The following is a 21,673-nucleotide window of genomic DNA, read 5'->3' as shown; positions in this document are numbered from 1 at the left end:
TTTTCTTTTTGGCAGAAAACATCCTCCAAACATTTGAAAGTTAACAATTTCCATTCTTCTGTTAAATATTGTCAAAAAAACCAAGGCATGCTACAAAAATATGAGTAGTTCACGTGACTTTCAACAAAAAATTTCCTGCATAATTTCATTACCTACTATAAAAAACTTCTGGAAAAAAAAAAATTAAAAATCTTGGACACCATTGCTTACTGTGACAAAATTATTAGGAAGGCGTGAGGATACATGATTTGCTTTTTTTTTTCATTTATCAACGGAAAGAAGCTGAAGCTTAATCATCTTTTACATTTTCAAAGACAAATTGTATTTACATCAATAATTTTTCGGGGCAATCTAATATTGAGGTGATCAAAATTCTAATTATATCTCGCATTCGTGTTTCATTCTCCATTATTAAAAGTGGAAGTCTTCAACAAACACCGCTTCTAGCAGATTCAATTGAGAAGAAACATATTTTTATTGATAATTTTTTTTTAAAATCCCATAAAAATAAATGAATTTTTTTTTGTCAAATTAAAAGATTTTGATTAATGCTAAACTCAATTGTCGAAAAAAATCACGATAATATTTTTGTGACGTATCTCAAAATAATAAATACAAAGGGGTGATTTAATTTTTGTGAATCTGTTCGTGTTTTGACAAATTCAAGTAGAAGGATGAAAATTGTTAACTTTTAAATATTTAAAGAATGTTTTCTGCTAAAAATGATATTTTAAGAATTTAATACAATTTGGAGTATAGTTTAAGGATGATTTTAGCTAAAAACTCATAAAACAAACCAAACTAAAAAACCAACTCTTGTTGGTTTAACCTGGTTTATAAATTTTCAAAAGCAACGTAACTTATTAATTTGATAAATAAAAAAATCAAATCAAATCGACCTATGTACACCCTACTTGATTTCTACCCCTCAACATGGTCATAGGCTCATAGCATATCCAAAATCACTAGTACTGTATGCTCAAATAGCTTAACAACAAACTCCTTAGCAAGGAAAAGAATAACAAAGCCAACAAGCTACTCAATCATTCATACTAGTTTAAATCCCAAATAAATTGACAACTTAACATTGCCAAATCTTGAAACAGCTAAAAATGATTGATTTTTTCTACTATTTTTTTTTTCATTGACAGTAACCTTAAAACAGACTATTCAAGGCTGTAATGATCCATAATGCTTGTGAAAATGAAGCTGATAAAATGGGCTGCACGAAGCCACACTCTTTAAGCTTAGTGGAATATGCAATTACTTTACACTAATTCGTAAAAGGTAAAGATCAGCGAATCATATCGCCATTTCAGCATATAGAAGCCACTTGGAGTTCTGTTTCCGTTCCTAATCCTGACTTTGAACATTCATATACAAGGGATATCAGATGATTTTGCTTTGCTAGGTATGCTAAATCCTAAACTTCCTATACTGAATTGCCACCCGTTATTCTTTGTACCACTAAAGAATCTAAACTTCTTGTCATAATTGATGCATACTTACAATCAACAAGCCACTCATTGTCCACTGAGTATACTTGAAGTTGATTTTATCTTTGCAGCAAAATGTCATTCGTACTTATCTTGTCATCTTGAAATTTTGATTGTGCTATTTGGAAGTCAGTGGCCGTCATAACCGGCTCTTCTGGAGCTGTGCATAATTGGCTCATCTGTGTATCAGAAAAAAATAAGTCATATTGCATGAGCTTATCGAGTTCACAACTGTATACATGATTAGACAATATAATGAGCACAACAAGCAAAGTAGGTAAATGGTAACTAGCATGTTGAAAGAATTACCTTCATCTTCGTCTCCACCTTGAGTAGTAAAGAATGGAGTGAGGTAGTTTTTGTCCAATGCTGAGAACGAAGTAGTACTGGAGAAAACAATTAAATGCATTAAAAGATGAGACAACCTGCATCTCGCAGCAGTGATCTACCCAGTTAGCTAGTTAGCTGGGATGACTTGATAACATTAAGGAGAACAATGTAGGTACCGGACACCGGGTGGAAAGCTAAAAAAAACATAAAGACACCAAGATTTAAATCACCCAACACTTGACATTGTGCCACAAGCAAAAGAACATTACCTCTTGTGGAACTCCTTAAGTTTCATCCTGAACCTGTTCCCTGATGACGGTTCACCATCATAAGATTCATCACTATAAGAAGGAGCTATATATCCATTGTTCCCCTCAAAGGTCTGAAAATCAGAAAATAGCAGGAGAAAGAATTAGTGCACTGAGCAAAACATTGTAACTTATTACAAAGTTGGGAAACAGCTTGGCTAATGCACTTACTTCATCCATGGAGCCAGATTGACCATCACCCACAACTTCCAAAGCTTCTAGCATGGTTCCTGTTGATCCTCCAATAATCAAAACCTGAAAAGTTGCAGACGGAATTTGATCAGATTATATCATATATTGTGGAAGAGATCATCCATCCAGTGTGGAGGAAGAACAGGTAGAAAGGAGCAACTGTAATCCAAGTGAAATATTCTAGAGCAACAAAAAACTTCGGTTCGTTGTAAATATTTTCGAAGTAGTAATAATCAGCTACGTGCATGCCAAGTAAAAACCATCTATTGGTAAACTTTACTCTGAAACATTATGATTGTAGAATGACACATGTGAATTGTCAAACCCACTTTTTGCAATATAAAGTTTTGGGGTTTCACTAGGATCTCAGGAGAAAAGTTTACATGAAGGACAGTAGTTTCAGAAAATGTGCGAGTGCATGGCTTCAGCAGAACAGAGACATTATTCACCATCAGTTTGTGTCTTCTAATCAACTTTTTCTTGTTCTGTGATAAAGTTCTCTGATTTCATCCAATATAGAGTTCTCTAATTAACTATGCAATGTGATGTCCTCAGAAGCCTTTTGGTGTGAAATGTTAAACCATTATTTTCTTTTATCAAACACATACATAATGAGGGTCATAAGAACTGTATAGATTTTTTTATACATCCGTGGAAGATGAAAATTGTAGCTACACTCATAATTAGGCCGGGAGAAGTAAGCACCAAGAAATATGAGGTTAGCATAACCTGTAGTCTACCTGGTACCTAACGAAAGTTTGAAAAAGATTGCCTTGGAGAGGTTGGAGTAGAACTATTCGATGTTATATCAAAGGAGTGGAAAGATGCCAAACGACTAGAGAAGAAGCACTTGTCCAAATACATAAGACTAACGGAGATACTCAAATTGTATAAGTTGCAAATTTCGGAGTCATATGATGAAACACTACTAGAAAAACTGTTTAAGCCGTTGACATGGAAGCATTAGAGGCTGACAGAGAACCAACTTAGGCTACGCGGTAGATCTTGAGGCTATATTTTTGCAAAATAGATTAATCACAGTTTGCAGGAAGAGGAGAAAGATCTTCACATGATATTAATGGCCTAGAGAAGAAGTCCTTGTGGTGGATGTTGAAGAAGAAATAAATTCCTATCAAACACATAAATGTCATGAATGATAAGTATGGAGCAGCCAAACAAGCATAAGAATAATATAGGCTATTTTTGCATGTGATAGCAATGTTATGTTAATTGACAAACTTAATAAGAAACCAACAAAAAACTAGAACCAGAGATCATGGAGCAACATTCTAAAGAAGAAGGGGAATTTGGTAACCGGGAATAAAAAAATAGTCCTGAAGTTCACTAAATTTTATATTGGACTCATTTCCGGTAAGAGCAATACCAATATAATGATATAATACACCAACATACCCAATATAATCCAACAAAGTGGGGTCTGGGGAGGGTAGTGTACGCAGACCTTAGCCCTACCTCAAGAGGTAGAGATGCTGTTTCCGATAGACTCCGAGTTCGAAGAAAAAATAGTCCAAAAAGCAGTACGGAAAAAGAAGTAATAACTAATAGGAGTATAAGAAATAACATATAGTAATGGGACAGTAACTACAACAAAATAATATGATAGTCGAAGTACAAAACAACAAATAATAATAGAAGTTGAAGGACCATGAACTACAGGAGCAATACTATAACTACTAGTATGGACGGATAACAAAACAACACACTGCTACCTACTAACCTTCTATTTAATTTGTATCCTCTACAACCTTCTATCTAAGGTCATGTCCTCGATAAGTTAGATTGTGTCATGTCCTGTCTAATCACCTCTCGACTCCCCCTAATACTTCTTTGGTCTGCCTCTACCTATTTTGAAACCATCCATAGCCAACCCTCACACCTCCGCACTGGGGCATCCGAACATCTCCTCTTCACAAGCCCGAAATAACTCAGTCTCGTTTCCCGCATCTTTTCCTCCATTGAAGCCACTCCCATTTAGTCTCGAATATCCTATCTAATCCTTATCTCTCCTTGCATGCCCACACATCTATCACAACATCCTTATTTTTGCAACTTTCAACTTTTGAACGTGAGTTTTTGACCGACCAACACCCCGTCCCTACAACATAGTTGGTCTAACTATCATTTTGTAGAACTTATCTTTAGGTTTTGATGACACTTTCTTATCACACAAGACTACGAATGCAAGCCTCCATTTCTTCCACCATGCACCAATGCAGAGAGTGACATCCTCATCAATCTCTCCATTCCCTAGGATCATAAACTCAAGATACTTGAAACTTCCTCTCCTTTGGGTGACCTGTCTCAAGCCTCACTTCCATATCTGCTTCATGTATTATGTTAGTTAACTTGTATTCCAAGTATTTTGTCTTGGTCCTGTTCAACTTGAACCCTTTCGACTCCAAGGTGTGTTTCCAAATATCTAGCTTAACGTTAACTCTGTCGCCAGACTCATCAATTAGAACTATGTCATCTGCAAATAATATACACTATGACACCTCACCTTAAATTTATCGCGTCAATGCATCTATCACCAAGGCAAATAAAACAGGCTAAGGTTTGATCCCTATTGGTGCTATTGTACATGTCCTTACTTGCCCTTAGTACCACAGGTACACCTCTAGCCTCCAAGCATCTCCATAAAACCATCCTTGAAACTTTGTCGTAAGCCTTTTCTAAGTCAATGAACACCATGTACAAGTTCTTCTCTCTATATTGCTCCACCACCTCCTTACCAAATGAATGGCTTCTGCAGTTGAATGTCCAAGCATGAATTCGAACTGGTTCATGGATATTTCCACACCCCTCACCTCCTCCACCCTCTCTCAAACTTTCATATTGTGACTTAACAGCTTGATAACCCTATAGTTGTTGCAATTCTAGATGTCACCCTTGTTCTTGTACAATAGAATCATTGTACTCCACCTCCATTCTTTGGGCATTTTCGTCGTCCTAAAAATGACATTAAACAACCCAGTTAGCCACTCCATACCAACCTTGCCTGCGCTCTTCAAAAATTCCATCGGGATCTCATCCGGCCCGGTTGCTCTTCCCTTACTCTCCACCTCTTTATACACCTACAACACCCAAAATCATGGTGTCTCTCTGAGTGCTCCAAATCTCCAGGCATGACGCATCTGTCTCCTTCTTCATTCAAGAGTTCATGAAAGTGTGACTGTCATCCCCGTCTAATGAGTGCCTCCTCCACCCTTACTTTGTCATCCTCGTCTGTGATGCCCTCTTTTCTCTCACCTTGCAATGGCAGTATTATTTCAACATGATCCAACGTGGGATAACTTCTATGAGATTATCTTTACAAGGATGAAACACCTAAAGGATCAAACTAACCTTGATTTCTTTTCTTATTGTTTATTTACTTAAAAACAATGGTAAATATGTAAACTATTATATTGGTAACCAACAAACAACTAGAACCAGAGACGACGAAGCAACATTCTAGAGAAAAAAAGGGTATTTGGTAACTAGGAATAAGACTGAGAAATATTGGAGGAAATATTATTGAATTGTGTATCTATATTATTATTCCGAGACCCTATTTATAGTCACTACAATACAATTCTTTACCAAGTAGGATATTATATATTATTTCTTTTCTAACACTCCCCCTCAAACTGATGCATACAAATCATATGTACCTAGTTTGTTACAGATGTAATTAATATGAAGACCAGTGAGGAACTTGGTGAAGATATTTGCAAGTTGATCACTTGACTTCACTAATTTTGTAACAATATCTCTTGTGAGTATCTTTTCACTGACAAAGGTTCACTCAATCTCAATGTGCTTAGTCCTCTCAAGAAACACTAGATTTGATGTGATATGAAGAGCAGCTTGATTATCACACACAAGTTCCATCTGTCTGATTTAGCCAAATTTTAGTTCTCTCAACAACAGTTTGATCCAAACTAGCTCACAAGTTGTTACAACCATTGCTCGATATTTTGATTTTGCACTAAATCGAGCAACCACACTCTATTTCTTACTCTTCCACGACACTTAATTACCTCCTACTAAAACACAACAGCCAAATTTAGAACGTCTATCAGAGGGAGATTCTGCCCAATCAGTGTCAGCATATCAAATGATATGCTCATGGCCTTGATCTTTGAAGAGTTGTCCTTTATCAAAAGTTGACTTTATATATCGCAGAATATGAACTACATCCCAATGACTATTACAAGGGGAAGTCATAAACTGACTTACAACACTCATAGGAAAAGAGATGTCAAGTCTAGTCATTGTGAGATAATTCAACTTTCTAACCAACCGTCTATACCTTTTAAGATTACTGAGTGGCTCGCCTTGTCCCAAAAGGGGTTTAACATTCACATCCATAGGTGTGTCAATGGGTCTATATCCATCATTCCTATCTCCTCAAAAATGTCTAAGGGATACTTGCGTTGAGAAATAACAATACCTATCCAGACTTAGCAACCTCAATACCTAGAAAATACTTTAGCCTGTTAAAATCTTTCTGGAAATACTTAAAGAGATGATGCTTCAAATTAGTGATACCATCTTGATCATTGCAAGTGATAACAATATCATCAACATAAACTGTTATTTACTTTAAAAAATTTCTTTGGATTTTTTTGTCTTGTTAATTGCTTAATCATATTCAATACAAATTACTTAATTGCTTTTAGTTATTTGTTATTACTTTCTATGTTTTTAGCTATTGGTATTTATTTAATTTTAACATGTTATTTAGATAGTTATTTATTTTAATGGGTACAATAAATATTAGCTCACTAAATGTTTTGGAATTGAGATTAGCTCACTAATTTCTTTAAACTCTACATAATTAAACCCTACATAACTGAACTCTACATAACTAATACATGCATAACTCTAAGCAGTAACCAAATTGCCCCTTAATGCATATTGAGGGGAAAAAATTGGAAGAACAAGTGTGACATGGTTTTTGTCATTTCCTATGTAGACCTCCATATGTATCAGTCACCATGATGATTGAATGTGTTATAAATGACAACGTAGACCTAATATTAGATAGAGAAAAGTTACCTCAAAAGAACTACACAACTTCTTTATGTGAGGACTTTGCAAAAAAAAAAGCCTAATGGAAGCAAAATATCAATATGGGCGATATTGACTAGTTCGAATTAAGGTCAGCCTTTATTGAATAATTTGATTTTTAAACTTAGTCGTTATTAACACGCATATTAGGTGACAAGAGTCCTTAGAGTTGGTTGAAGATAATGATAGTGTAAGGATATTTGTTAAATGGAGCAAAGAAAAACAGGTATTTCACCTAGGAAAATTCTAGCTTGGCTCTAAGACTGAACTACTGTTGTTCTTGCAAATGACCTTTATTCTTCAAAGCCCCCGCCACGAAAAGGTCTACATAGTTTACACACTAGTAGCTGCCGATCAAGGAATTTACTGTACAGCTTTGAATATGGTATGACTTTAGTAGACATCAACACAAGGTTCTTTATCTACAATTACATGGAGGAAGAAACTAAAGGCTAAAACCTCAACTTCATTCTGGTTAATTTCTAGTACATACTACATCCAACAAAAATTTACGCCCAAACTTAATATATTGGAGCATAAAAGGTGAACTTTGTATAAATCTTGAACTATGTAACATAACAACTCCAAATAGCTAAACCGGGATAGAGACAAATCAGTACAGATTTTAATAAGAATTTATCGTACCCCATGATAACAAGATTATAATTAAATGTCTTCTAAAGAAGAATGCATAAGTCACATGTAAATGCAAAAGAAGAATGGTGCTAGCCAGCTTAAAGACTTCAGACCAATCAGCCTAGTAGAAATTTTTACAAGATTTTGGAGAAGCTACTGGTGGAAAGAATTTAAGGGTAATATCATAGGTGGTGGCAGACACACAATTGGCACTTATCAAGGGGAGACAGATCTGTGATTTAGTCCTAATCGCAAACGAATGTGTAATCTTATAGATAAGCTAGATTATTCTGCAAACTAGACATAGACAAAACATATAATCATGTCCATTGGGATATTAACTTTATCAAAGATATGGGATTTGGGACTGGAGCAGTTAGAGTAGGAGCTGCATTTCGGTAATGAAGTTTCTCAGTTTTGGTGAATGGTGAACCAGTAGGCTTCTTTCTTTTCTTCTAGCAGGGATATGACTCAAGGTGACCCATTATCTCCCTTTTTATTTATTTTGGTTATGGAAGGCTTAAGCACTATGTCCGTAAAGAAATGGATCTTGGGCCTAACTCAACCTCAAAAGCTAGCTCAAGAGGGAAGGATTGTCAAGTCCATACAAGAAGATCACCGATCCCTTTTTTCATCCGATGTGAGACTCCTCATTATCCCACCTCATGCCCAGGGCTGGACATCTGGTTCATGGGCGATTTACTACAACACCCAACATTGGTACACAATAATTGGGGTGGGTCCTTCCCTGACACCATGTAAAGAAATGGATCTTGGGCCTAACTCAACCCCAAAAGCTAGCTCAAGAGGGAAGGATTGTCAAGTCCATACAAGAAGATCACCGATCCCTTTTTTCATCCGATGTGAGACTCCTCATTATCCCACCTCATGCCCAGGGCTGGACATCTGGTTCATGGGCGATTTACTACAACACCCAACATTGGTACACAATAATTGGGGTGGGTCCTTCCCTGACACCATGTAAAGAAATGGATCTTGGGCCTAACTCAACCTCAAAAGCTAGCTCAAGAGGGAAGGATTGTCAAGTCCATACAAGAAGATCACCGATCCCTTTTTTCATCCGATGTGAGACTCCTCATTATCCCACCTCATGCCCAGGGCTGGACATCTGGTTCATGGGCGATTTACTACAACACCCAACATTGGTACACAATAATTGGGGTGGGTCCTTCCCTGACACCATGTAAAGAAATGGATCTTGGGCCTAACTCAACCTCAAAAGCTAGCTCAAGAGGGAAGGATTGTCAAGTCCATACAAGAAGATCACCGATCCCTTTTTTCATCCGATGTGAGACTCCTCATTATCCCACCTCATGCCCAGGGCTGGACATCTGGTTCATGGGCGATTTACTACAACACCCAACATTGGTACACAATAATTGGGGTGGGTCCTTCCCTGACACCATGTAAAGAAATGGATCTTGGGCCTAACTCAACCCCAAAAGCTAGCTCATGCGGGGAGGATTGCCCAAGTCCATATAAGGAGATGTACCCATCCCTTTTTCATCCGACATGGGACTCTTCAACAATGGCAAAGGTGGCTATCCAAGAAGCTGGAGAATGGGCTTCTCGGCTTGGGTAAGAAGGCACTCGGACTTGTACATGTCTCACATTTTATATCCAGATGACACTCTAGTTTTGAGTGAAGTAGAGGAACAGAAATTCTTTTGTGTTAATTCTGCTGTTTGAAGGGGCAACTAAGCTGCACATGAATTTATCAAAAAGCCATCTATTCCAGACAACGAAGTAGATAACAATACAGGGACTCACAGATGTTAAGCTGCAAAGAATCTAAAACCTTGGCATGCCACAGGGCAATAATTTCAAAGCTGAAAATATTTGAAAACGAGTCTTGGAAAAATGTGAAGGGAAATTGGCGATTTGAAAATAAAAATATTTGTGGACGTAGATTGGTGTTCATATATTCTGTGCTGGATGTGCTGCCAACTTACACCTTGTCCATGTTCTCAATGCTTAAAAAGGTAGAGAAAAAACTGACAAACTGAGGGGAATTTTCATAGCAGGGCAACAGGGAGAAGAGAATACTACCACAGCAGCCAGAAAAGAAGGGGGGCTGGGAATAAAGGCATCAAGGAGTATACAACCAAATTCTTCTGTTTAAATGGCTATGGAGATTTACCAAAAAGAGTTCTCTGGAGAGAAGTGGTAAAAGAAAAATATGAAATGGGAGGTGATGGATGACTAAGTAAACATGTCTGTCAGATTAGACCACTATGGGAGAAGCTTACAGGTAGAAAAGAGTTTACAGTAGGAGATGACAAGAAAATACATTTCTTCTTGAGACATGGATAGGCCATTGTCTCCTAAAGGAACAGTCCCCTGAAATTTTCAAGCTGGTGGAACCCAACAGCTGTAATTGCAGAATATGGCTAACATAAGGACAGGACACCCCAATCAGGAGACACTGCAATGATTGTAAACTAGAGAGCATATGCCAACTAATCCAGCACATCAGCAACACTCAAATAACACAAGCATTCCAGACTATTTGATATGTAAAGCAGAAAAAGCCATTTCACAGTTCAGCATACAGGTTCCTGTCAAGCAATGCAAGTGCAGGTCCATGGAAGCTTATTTGGAATCTTTGATATGGCAGGTAGCACTGAAGCATGTCCAACACTTACAAAGGAGAGGAACTGTTATATGTAACAGATGTGTGCCTTTTGAGTTAGGATATGAGCAGTTTTCCATCGATTCTTTATCAAAGGCCCACGAATTATCTATTCATTCACTGCAGACAGACAAGAGATTATTGGGACATGATGCTGAACCAACTAGAATTTCAGTGGTGCATGCCAAGAAGTACCAAAGAGCAGTGTTGGTTTCAGGAGCGCATAGGAAACCAAAATAGGAGATATGGAACACCGAATATCATCCCTGCAGCCATTTGGTGGATGATATGGAAAGAGTGGAACCAGAGAATTTTTTGAGGAAGAACTAGCGCATTCTCAGACAAAATTTAGATGTATACTTTTGCTAGCATTATGCAATAGGGAGACAGATATACATGATACAGGTCTAATGACAGAATCTCTCAGTTCATTACGTGCAGTAAAAGAACTGAGCTTTTGTTATTTGGTGATGCATAGGCCTAGAATCACTTGATGGTAGAAAAATAATTTTTACCCAATTTCATTTATTAAAAGAGGCCCAATAGAAGTTTTTGACCAGCTACTCTAATGCTTGCAATTAGCACAGGAGGAAATCTTTGCAGCTGCTGATCAGACTTCAATGTTTGCATCTACGTACTCATCCTATCAACAGTTTCTCAACCACAGTAGAGTCGGTTTATTTCGATTAGTTTCTCTTTGCTGCTTGATTTCAGGAAAGTTTATTCATGCATATAGCCATCAACAAGAAATTAAATCAAAACTCGAGTAAGTTTGCCTACCGTTAATACAACAATGGCAGTGGTAGCAGTGAATATTGTCTGACCATGTCCTTCAGGAAGATCATGGACTGACTGCAAAGCAAGGGCAAACGCCATAGCGCCTCGAAGTCCTTGACATCCACATTAATAATGAGCTCAAATAAAATTAAAAAAGCCAAAACATAGACTGAAAAAATAATTTCTTCACCACTTACCACTGTACCAGAGTGCTTTTTGATGTTTTGCTGGTATCTTTTGGTGTGGAGGTCGTACAAGATTGACCAAATATGCACAACCAAACACATTGGCAGCCCTTAATGAACGAGAGGAAAAAGATTAGCAATTATGGATTTACAACCTTGAGATCATTCCATCCATAATTTAATCCAAAATATGGGGAAAACATAGAGCAACATAGGCATTGGTACAATGAGCTTGGGATAAAATCGCGCAACCAAGTGTAATCCCAGAGAACAAGAAACAGATTAACAAACATACCTCGCAATCACAATGAACAGCTGGGGCGAACAAGAAGTTAAGGGAAAAATGTTTGATTCAAAAAAATATTAAGGAACGAGTTACAATATATAAAGAAGGCTACATGTTAAGGATACAATTGAGAAGAAGATAAATCCCACGTGGGACCAACTATGTTTCTCCATCGCGATATCAAAGCCCATATATATAAATCTGCACGTTAAACAGAAACAAGCCTTACTGGAGTTATTTAACAAAAATGGGAACAAAATATCACAAATCCTCAGAAACTGGAATGCCCGACTTACACAAAAGTTTCAGCCAAAGATGATATCAAATGAAAAAACGCCGACACAAATCGCTGTGAACTTTCTGATAAATTCGGGTACGTATAGCGCTTCATAACCTAAAATACAATCCAGAAGTACTAAGCACATCTAGTAGGAAGAGAAAATGAAAAAAAGAAGAAGAGAAAATGCAGATGAAAACTTACGACTCCAGTGAACAATATAGACACTATGCCAGAGAGACCAAGTCCTTCTGCTAGCATATATCTGGAAGATGATGGTTCATGATAAAATACATGTTAGGCACAAAACCAAGATAGAATGTAAAAAAGTGAGAATCTAATGTAGTTACTTACGAGAAATATGGAAAGAGGACAAACAAACAGCTCTCCAAGTTCTGAAGACTGACAATAGAATTAGCAGAAACGCCATCAATATCATCAGTCAGAAGCAGATGGTGCAAAAAACTACAAAATAGTTGACTTACTTGTCAATATCCAAGCCAGCATATTTGAAAAGGTGTGTGAAGTCAAGGCACCACAACACTTTATGAGCTAGAAAGCATCAAATGCACATTTATACTAAATATAATAGAACCTTTAAACTTATTAAATAAGAATCATGGTGCCTCGAAAAGTTAGTAATTATAGAAGCACCGTAATCTTTAGAAGACCTACAAATTTTGGTTAGAAATCACTAAGGAGGTAACACTTCCTGGTTCATTTTTTCTGTGCATACAAAATGCGAGAAAAATGCACTGCTGGAAGAAAGTAAAACATGAAGGATATCAAAGCAGAAACAAATCCAACTCCAACACCTGTAGAATCAAAGCAGTAGGATGTTAGTTGACTTGAAAAAAAAAAAATCAAGTCAAACTATTTAAAAACAAAAGTGCTCTTATAGAACAAAAGTAAGTATATGGATACTAACTCCAGCAGTTCCCTTTTTTTCCATGGATAAATTTCTGGGCTCAAGCAGTTACAACTGAAATATATTCAGACTGCTTGAAAAGGGAGCATCCTCTAAGGATTTTCCAGAAAATGACATAATTTGAATAGTTTAAAAAAGTTTTTTTCCCTTAAAACGACACCTGCTTGACCTTTTCTTTCTTATACCAACACTAGCTTTCACTGAGTGAAGAAAGATGAGGAAAAAAACTAAATGGTACAAAATACTAACCAGCTGACAGGGATCCCAAAAAAGTTTCAACAAATCGGATGGTTATCATGAAGTAATTCTGATCAGTTGACATGTGGCTTCTGACCAGTGACATTGTCCTACAAAACAATCCAGTTCTTGATTGTCAATCCATCTGGATCTATTTGTATGTGCAGATGCTCCTTGAATATCAATACCAGTGCGACAGTTAAGCACACTTATACTAACCTGTACAAGGAAATTGCCATCTTCCAAGTGTGCAGCATACAAAGAAAAACAAAGAAATAAATACACAAAATGCAATACATAATTTTTTTTGGTAAAGAATGCATATACACAACTTAAAATAAAACAAGTAAACGACATAGTGAAACGCCAACCTTTCACATAAAAGAATGAGTAGGACTTACTGCATCATTTAAAACAGATTCCCCAAACACTAAAGCATATAGGTTCACGTCTGTGCCAAGCTCCTACAATCATGTCAAAGAAACAAACTCGTTCAACAAAAGGACAGCAAAGCTTAGCCAATGATGAAACAGTTAAGACCTACCTATATCAATTTGAAAATTATGAAAAGCCACATAAGTTGGCAAAGGGATTGATTGTCAAACAATAAATGAAAATACCCAACAGATCTGATATTCAACCTCCAATGACAGAGAGTGGTGATAGACCATGGCAAAACCAAGCAATTTCTCCCTCTTTCCTTTCTCCAATGTTACACTCTTAAATCTTTTCAATTGAAACCGCAAGGTTTCAAAGTCATGTCTTGTTAATATTGAGTTTTCCTCAGCAACTGTGACTGTCCTCTTCGATTTGCGTATCTCCCTCAACGAGGTATGATCTATTAAATTTTTTGGATTATATATCCTAGTTTATTTGCACTGAGATGAGCTTAAATGGAGCAACATAGTAAATTAGGATTCTTCTAGTCGATCCAACATGTTTGGGATTGGGGAGTTATTTTTTAATTGTTGTTGTATATATACCTGGTTTATGATAAATGGATAACTTATAGATGTGACGTAGCATCATCTAAAATACCCAAAGAGCAGTCATGTGGAGGCACAAAACTCAAGCTACTCTATTAACCAACACTATATCCAAGCATTCTGTCAAACACAAGATATTTTCTGTCAATGCTATCAGAAATACTATCTAAACCCACTAAATTGGCTTCATGCAAATAATTTCAACCAACAAATGACAAGAAGCTGAAAGAGAAGATTAAAACAATGACACAACTATTTCCTTTTTTAAGGTAGTGATGGTCTGATGGAACCTGACCTAAATTGCAAGTAGTCTACCTTGTTAATCCTTATCCAACTCAAGGGCAGACCATGTATGGGAAAGTTTTCCACATATATGAAAATAACTTATGTTTTAAATTTCTATATTTTGTCTTTAGCTACTTGAATAGGTTGTTGGTATTGCTTCCTGTGGGGTTTAGACAGGTTGGTCACTGATGTTCACTATTTGGTGATAGTGAATCAATGGACTGTGATAGATCTGTCACCAGAGGTACACCTACCCTGGAAACACAATAACAAGGTTACATAGAGAAAAATAAGGGTGATCATCCCCAAGCATCCACTTCGGTTCTTCTGGATGAAAAGAATAGACAAACTATTGCTGCAGAAAAAAATGCTACTTAACTAGATTCAGCGCATAACTATTCCAGACCCTTTTCTGGAAGAGTATTACAACTTTTGGAAAAGACACAATGATTGTTGTGAATTCTGGATAGATTGGCTACTTTATAGACTTATTTGGACCTTTAAGCATTTCCTATAGAGATCTCTAATTTGGACGGCTAAGCCCTCCACTAAATTTCTTTTGACAGAAAGAAAAGAGAAGTATCCCAGTGGAGATGTCTACCTGATTCTTATCCGTTTACACTACAATCCGTAGCAAGGTAACTGATTAAGAGCTGTACAGGTAAGATCCTCAGATGTTTTGTGAAGCACAGGAGAGAGTTGTACAGGTCATGGTAAAAAATTTCTCCAAAATCTCAGAATTCGTCAACTCACAAAACTCCTCGACATTAGGAAATGGGTATTTGCTGACAAGCTATCTTACTTACTTTCCTTATTCATCTCCTCCCTCTTCTCACTATTTCTCTGGATTGTTTATTTAAAAACCGAGAACCCCATCGTTTTCATCTTTAAACTCGGCAGATAATGGGACCAGACCCTTCTCCAACTATTGCCAAACTTACGCTTACCATACATCCTACGTTGTACTACGGATTGTGTCTTTGTCCAAGCGCTTCTCTATAAGTCTCTATCTTCTTCTTTTGTTGATAATCGTGTGCGCACCTTGACTAATACCACAGGGTACCTGCTAGAGTCGACTTTCTTTGTAACATGTTTTTTATGGTGGCCAGCATTCTTTTTTTTTTTTATTGATGACAAGGAAACCACAGCCGCTACCCTTTGGGTGCGCACAGGGTAAAACCCCCGCTCCTATGCAATAGCTCGCAAACCACATAGGAGAGGTAACCCGCACTAGGCAAGCCCGGTGCGACGAGCTCGACCCAGAAGGCAAACCCCTTGCTTTTGCTGGCAAGAAATTTCGAACTTGAGATCTCCAACATGGAAGTCCCAATCCCACAAACCACTGGGCCACCCCGAAGGGTTATGGTGGCCAGCATTCTCAATGCTTAAGAATACAATAGTACTAATTCTCAAAAAAAAGTATCCTTCACCAGAAACATCCTCAATTTTTTATGTTCTTTTTTACATGGTAAACAATATATATATCAATGATACTTACACAAGTTGTGTAGATACCTAGTTCAAAAGGGATTACAATCGGAAGATAAACAAAACTCTCTATATGTAATCTAGGACATCAAAGAAAGATCCTATATTTTCTAGACATTCTTGTTCACACCAAAAATAGTAAAGCACTAAACAATTCATCTTTATCTTCACGTAGAGAGTTTCATCTGTCTTCAAAGCATTCAAGTATCTACCACTTCTTATGTCTATTCTTTGTTTTATTGGTGTTCCATCACCACAGTAGATCCTTAGAGTTCCTTGCCATCACCCATTGTGTCTCAGCTAAGGCAAGAAATAACTACACAACATGTCAGTCACCTTGGTCGTGCATGAAAAGATGAGTGTTGCTCTCTTCTTTATCTTGACAAAAAAGTAGCCGGAGCTCAGTTGTATACCCTTTTCTGTATTATTTCATGATCCAAATAGGCTTCCCTAACAAGCCAAATGAAACATGTCACCTAGAAGGGAGCTTAGGTTTTCCAGATAAACTTCCAAAAGCCATTTTGGGGCTTGAGTTGGTTTTGAGAGTTGGGAATATGCAGAGCCAGAGCTAACTGATAATCTTTTGTTGTTTCATCCCTTCTGTGTAGCTGAATCCCCAGAATTCCTGATATCCTGGAAATATGGGTGGGCATAAATCACCGAATTACCGAGCCGGACTGAAACTTTTGGTGATTTGATATTCGGTAACTGGTAAGATATTCGGGAGTAAATTTCAAAATTTCGATCGTCGGTTACCGAATACCGAAGTATATAGACTTTTTGACTTTCTTGTTCTCTAAACCACTCTACTAAATTTATCCATTAGGTTTTTCATATAAGGATGACTAGCTGTCACATAGAGGCTTTAAGGGTAAGACATGATAAGCATGACACTACCAAATCGGTATCAAGAAAGAGAAATTTTGTACTGAAGAAAATCAGCAAACAAGTGCACCAAAAGATGTGGCCTAGTGGTCAATGAAGTGGTTGAGAACCTTGAGGTCTAACGTTTAAAACTCAACTAGATAAAAAAACATTAGGTGATCCTTCCCATCTGTCCTAGCCTTGAAGGACAGAGTTATCTGGCACCTGTTGCTGGTGGGAGGTGGCAGGTATACCATGGAATTAGTCGAGTGCGCGAAAGCTGGCCCGGACACCACGTTCATCAAAAAAACAAAAAAAAGAACAGCAAACAAGTATGAGGGATGACCTTGATAAACTTAAACCATCAGAACTTAGGAGGTCAGCACTCCTACGCTTCAGTCCACCCCTACGCTGGCAAACGTCCAATGTCTTCACCATTTCAGCCATCCTTCCAACCTCCAGTCATTTAACACTCTTTTGAAAGAAAAGTTCAATCCTTCAGAGATCCATGTCTCCTGAATAGTAGCCTCAGGTGTAGTTGAACAAAAATAATCAGAGAGTAGATCTTTGAAAGGACCAGGCCCTAACCAGTTTTCACTCCAAAAAGATATTTTCCTTCCATTGCTTACTGTAAACTCAATGTTTAAAGCATATTCCTCCCAGTGTTTCCTGATAACTTTCCATGTGCAAGTTCCATATGAAGAATTGACTTTCTTAGTGATCCATTAACCTTGCTGTCTATATTTTGGATAATCACCTTCCTCCACAAGGCATTGCTTTCTACATTTATTTATTTTTCGATAATACACATTGTCTTCTATATTAGATCTTCATAACATCAAACCCTATTTGATGAATTGTATGATCGTCGTGATAGTGAATTGGGCAGCCATTTATATGTAGGGACGGGCTTCTACATAGTTGCGAGTTAAAATTAAGATCAATTGAGCTTCAGTTAATACTTGATGCAATCCATGTGTTGCCAAAGTTGCATTATTATATATTTCAGCTTCATATATATGCATATGTTTCTGTATTGGTTTACAGTATCTCAGAATTAAGGATGAGGATAGTAGTTGCATTATGGGAGGCGACGGAAGGATTGAGTGGATGTTTGTATCAACCACTGAGTGGTGCCATCCCAAACCACACGTACAAGTGTGGATTATATTCTTTCCATTAGACTATGTCCAGCTACACAACCAGATAACGGCTAATTCAGGGCTGCTAGTAGTCCCAACTCAAGTACAGTACTGCTCTACTATGAGGTTGACATCATGAGATAAGACAGATTCTTGATAGAACCCTCCCCAGTTATAACCTCATAATTACATATGCATTCATGCAGTTCAAACAGGAACCAGGGGTGTGAGTTGAAGTTTTCAGTTAATCATTCCAGCACGGTTCAGTTCAATTCAGCATCAATTGCATTTGCTTTCAGCTACAACTCAGTTCACGCATGCACATTTTCTTCAAATACCTGTGTCAGTGTTTTAGGGACAGTTGGTAAAGCTTACAGGTCTAGATGACTCACCTCTTACTTCTCGTACAGATATAGAGGCAGACATAGAACCATATGTTTGAGCATGTTCATGATCAGTGTAAGCATCTCACTTCTTTTGTAAGGGTCTATCTTATTTTGCTTATAATTTTAAATTGCGTCCCTTTTTCAGTTATATGTTTCGGTTAGATGCCCCGCCGCCTCTGTCGGTGGACAAGTTGACTAGTATGTTGTGGTTTGTCCCTAGTGGACCGATTTATGATATGATTAGGCCCTCAGTCCAAGTTCGAGACTTGATACAGTTTTCCTTATAATTTTATCTGATGGTACGGGACTGCCCAGAGTCCCTTTCATTTGTTTTGTTAGATCAGCAAGGGTCTCCTTGATGAAACGAATGATCACTAAGTGCCTATCACAACCCTCCTGTTCTGATTCATGACAGTATACTGATCTAACATATCTCATACACCTTACCCAGCCAGTCTTCTGTCTCTATTGTTCCTGGCATTCATATACACGGAATTTAAGCGCTAACATGATCAGTGACATTATCGTGCAAACAGTGAAGATGTCACCAAAAAAGTTGCCTTTTTCATAATGGAAGGATTCTTTTTACTGATTTTATGTGTCAACGTATGTGGTTTGTTACCAAACCAAACAAACATAAAAATGAAAAAGAGAAGATGGTCAAAAGTGACTAGTCTAATACAGGAAGCAAAGCCGTTGATTGAAACTACAAAGAACACCAATAAAAAAAAACTAACCTGAAAAATAGACAGAACAGTGACAGGATCAGTTGCCGATATAAGAGCTCCAAACATCAGACACTCTACAAATGGAAGTCTGTACATGAGATATGTAACCCCGCCAAGGTAACTGCAAAAATTTGCATTCACAGTAATCAATTATATGAAGAGTGAAAACTGATAGTACTAAGAAAATCATAGACGCAAGCAATACTCACACCAGAATGCCAGTAACAAAAGAAGCAATGAAAGTTCCTACAATAGCAAAAGTGATAATTGCTCCAAAGTTTGAAAAGAACGGTTTCTGCTTACAGCATCAGTAAAGCCATGATGTTAGCAATGCAAAAACAAAAGCAGGTTGCATATCGAGTAAGTACCAAGAGAAGAAAACTTACAGGTGATAGACTAAATCCTGACTGAGTAAGCAAAGAAGGTCAAGGAAAAGCTCTTTTGTTCATAAATTCCAAAATAAGCTGAATATTTAACTACAGTACATAGAACAAAAACAATAGAAAATTTTCTGCAGGAAAGAATTTAAATGTGGATATAATATGATCGGTGGCAGTAAAAAGAGGAAGAAAAACTCTTCATGGAAGTTAAACCATGCCCTGCCAAGTAAGAAGAGAAAAAGAAAGGGTCAAAAGTGCAGCAACACGAACCCATAGAAACAAATAAAATCTTCAAGAACCAAATGGTAATAAAAGTTCAATGAACTACCTAATGCTTGTTTCTGTATTTGAAACATTAGCCAATCCACCAACAATCAAACCTGCCGCAAAGAAAATCGAAGCATCATAGGTTTCAGTATGCCCCAAGCTAAAGGGTACCTCAATTGGTCAAGTAAATGGAAAATGCTGAACAAGCTTGTAAAAACAGTACTCAAATTGCATTTTACCACTCATTAGATTAGTGCACTATTACCAACATCAACAAAACAAAAAAAAAGTCACACTCCCAAATTAATTGGGTTTCAGCTATGATAGCACTCTATTCATTCTAATACTCAATTTAGGGTTTCTCTAAATCTCAAGACCAAACTAAACATACGATGATCTAAGCAAACTAACCAGACTCCTTGGCATAATCTAAACACACCAACAACAACTAAACTCCCAACTAGTTGATAACACCTGTATGAATATTCTACTTCCACTGTGTTCTGAAACGATTACCCACAACAACAAACGGAAATTCGTCCAACGAAGTTCCCAACAAATTCCAGCTGAAGTGTACCTCAATTTGAAAAATTCATGGCGAAGTATGGAAAAACATGCTCATATTGGCATTTGAAAAAGCCAAAAGGAGGATGAAATTGAACAATATCCAGAATAAAAAGGAACTATGTTATGGAAAATGCTACTCATATTAGGCATTTTCAGAGTCACGCTATATTAACCCAGAACAGAAAAGGGGGGAAATTGAAATGCAAAAAAGACTGACAATTGAATAATACTTCGTATTGGCATTTTCAGACTCACATTCTATAAACCTAAATGCAAAATATACAAAGAAATTAAAGAATACCAATCAAAAGAGAGGCACTAGCTTCAGGAATATAATAGAAATGACGACGACGAAGCACATGTCCAATAACAAAGGAGAGTACAAGCATCATGATCTGCAGAAGTATGCCATATCCAGCGGCTTGTTGCTCTTTTCCTGGAATCGCCTTTGCTCCGGCCGGAGAAATCTGAAGATGATCCTCCATGGCCGATTCTTCCAAGTAAACACTCACTATTTACTGCGATCAACTATATGATCTTACAAATTACTCAACGGCGAAACCTAGGCAGTTTTCCGGTGACGGAGCGTTTACTCTTCTTCCGGTTTAGATTCTTTGAAAAGGCTTTTCTGCGGTTTGTGAGAGAGATGGGGGAGAGTTTTGTTTCTATAAAAAGAGCACTTTCAGTCAGGTTCTTTGTGTAAACATAAGAGAAAGGTCCATGAAAATTATGACTTTGATCATGAAAATTGTTGTGGGTATTTTTTAAAAAAAAATATTTTTAAAGTATGAAATGATATTTGAATTAAAATTATATTTGATCATGAATATAAATTTAAGTTGTTTTTACTGCGATATCTTATGTTGAACTTAACAACAAACAATAACAATATATTGAGTAAAATTCTATAAAATAGGGTTAGAAAAGGGTAGATTGTACGCAGACTTTACCATTATCTCCTCGGTCTAATTGTATCAAACCCAAGTTTGACCCAAAAATAGGTGAACCAAACGACAAACCCCAAAGGGAGGCCCGACTCAAATTCTAATTGATGGAGCTAAATAATTAGGTCTCATTTGTTTGTATTTAATGGAGGTCTGGATCTAAATGGTTCAGACATTTCAATTTTGATCATTAAATGCATTTATTTTCATTAAGATTTGAAGCACTTAATTGGTCTAAATAGGCCTTAAATTCTT

The 21,673-nt window shown here is 37.1% G+C and overlaps 1 protein-coding gene across 1 annotated transcript; it reads right to left on the bottom strand.

The window, feature by feature from the left end:
* Positions 1 to 984: 984 nt before the first annotated feature.
* LOC102605641 (sodium/hydrogen exchanger 6-like) lies at positions 985 to 21,196 on the bottom strand. Its single transcript, XM_006350339.2, has 22 exons — positions 20,776 to 21,196; positions 19,969 to 20,020; positions 19,800 to 19,859; positions 19,647 to 19,671; positions 19,470 to 19,555; positions 19,270 to 19,381; positions 13,783 to 13,845; positions 13,601 to 13,620; positions 13,394 to 13,491; positions 13,003 to 13,031; positions 12,702 to 12,733; positions 12,571 to 12,618; positions 12,421 to 12,481; positions 12,236 to 12,333; positions 12,065 to 12,140; positions 11,949 to 11,968; positions 11,666 to 11,763; positions 11,472 to 11,581; positions 2,306 to 2,389; positions 2,096 to 2,208; positions 1,806 to 1,882; positions 985 to 1,675 (listed from the first exon to the last, which is right to left on the bottom strand). The coding sequence occupies exons 1-22, from the start codon at positions 20,957 to 20,959 to the stop codon at positions 1,626 to 1,628; spliced, it is 1,596 nt and encodes a 531-aa protein (XP_006350401.1). The 5' UTR covers positions 20,960 to 21,196; the 3' UTR covers positions 985 to 1,625.
* Positions 21,197 to 21,673: the final 477 nt, after the last annotated feature.

The sequence above is a fragment of the Solanum tuberosum genome, unplaced genomic scaffold (genome assembly GCF_000226075.1).
Source record: "Solanum tuberosum cultivar DM 1-3 516 R44 unplaced genomic scaffold, SolTub_3.0 scf00123, whole genome shotgun sequence".
Lineage (NCBI taxonomy): Eukaryota > Viridiplantae > Streptophyta > Magnoliopsida > Solanales > Solanaceae > Solanum > Solanum tuberosum.
This window is presented reverse-complemented; position numbering and strand designations above follow the sequence as displayed.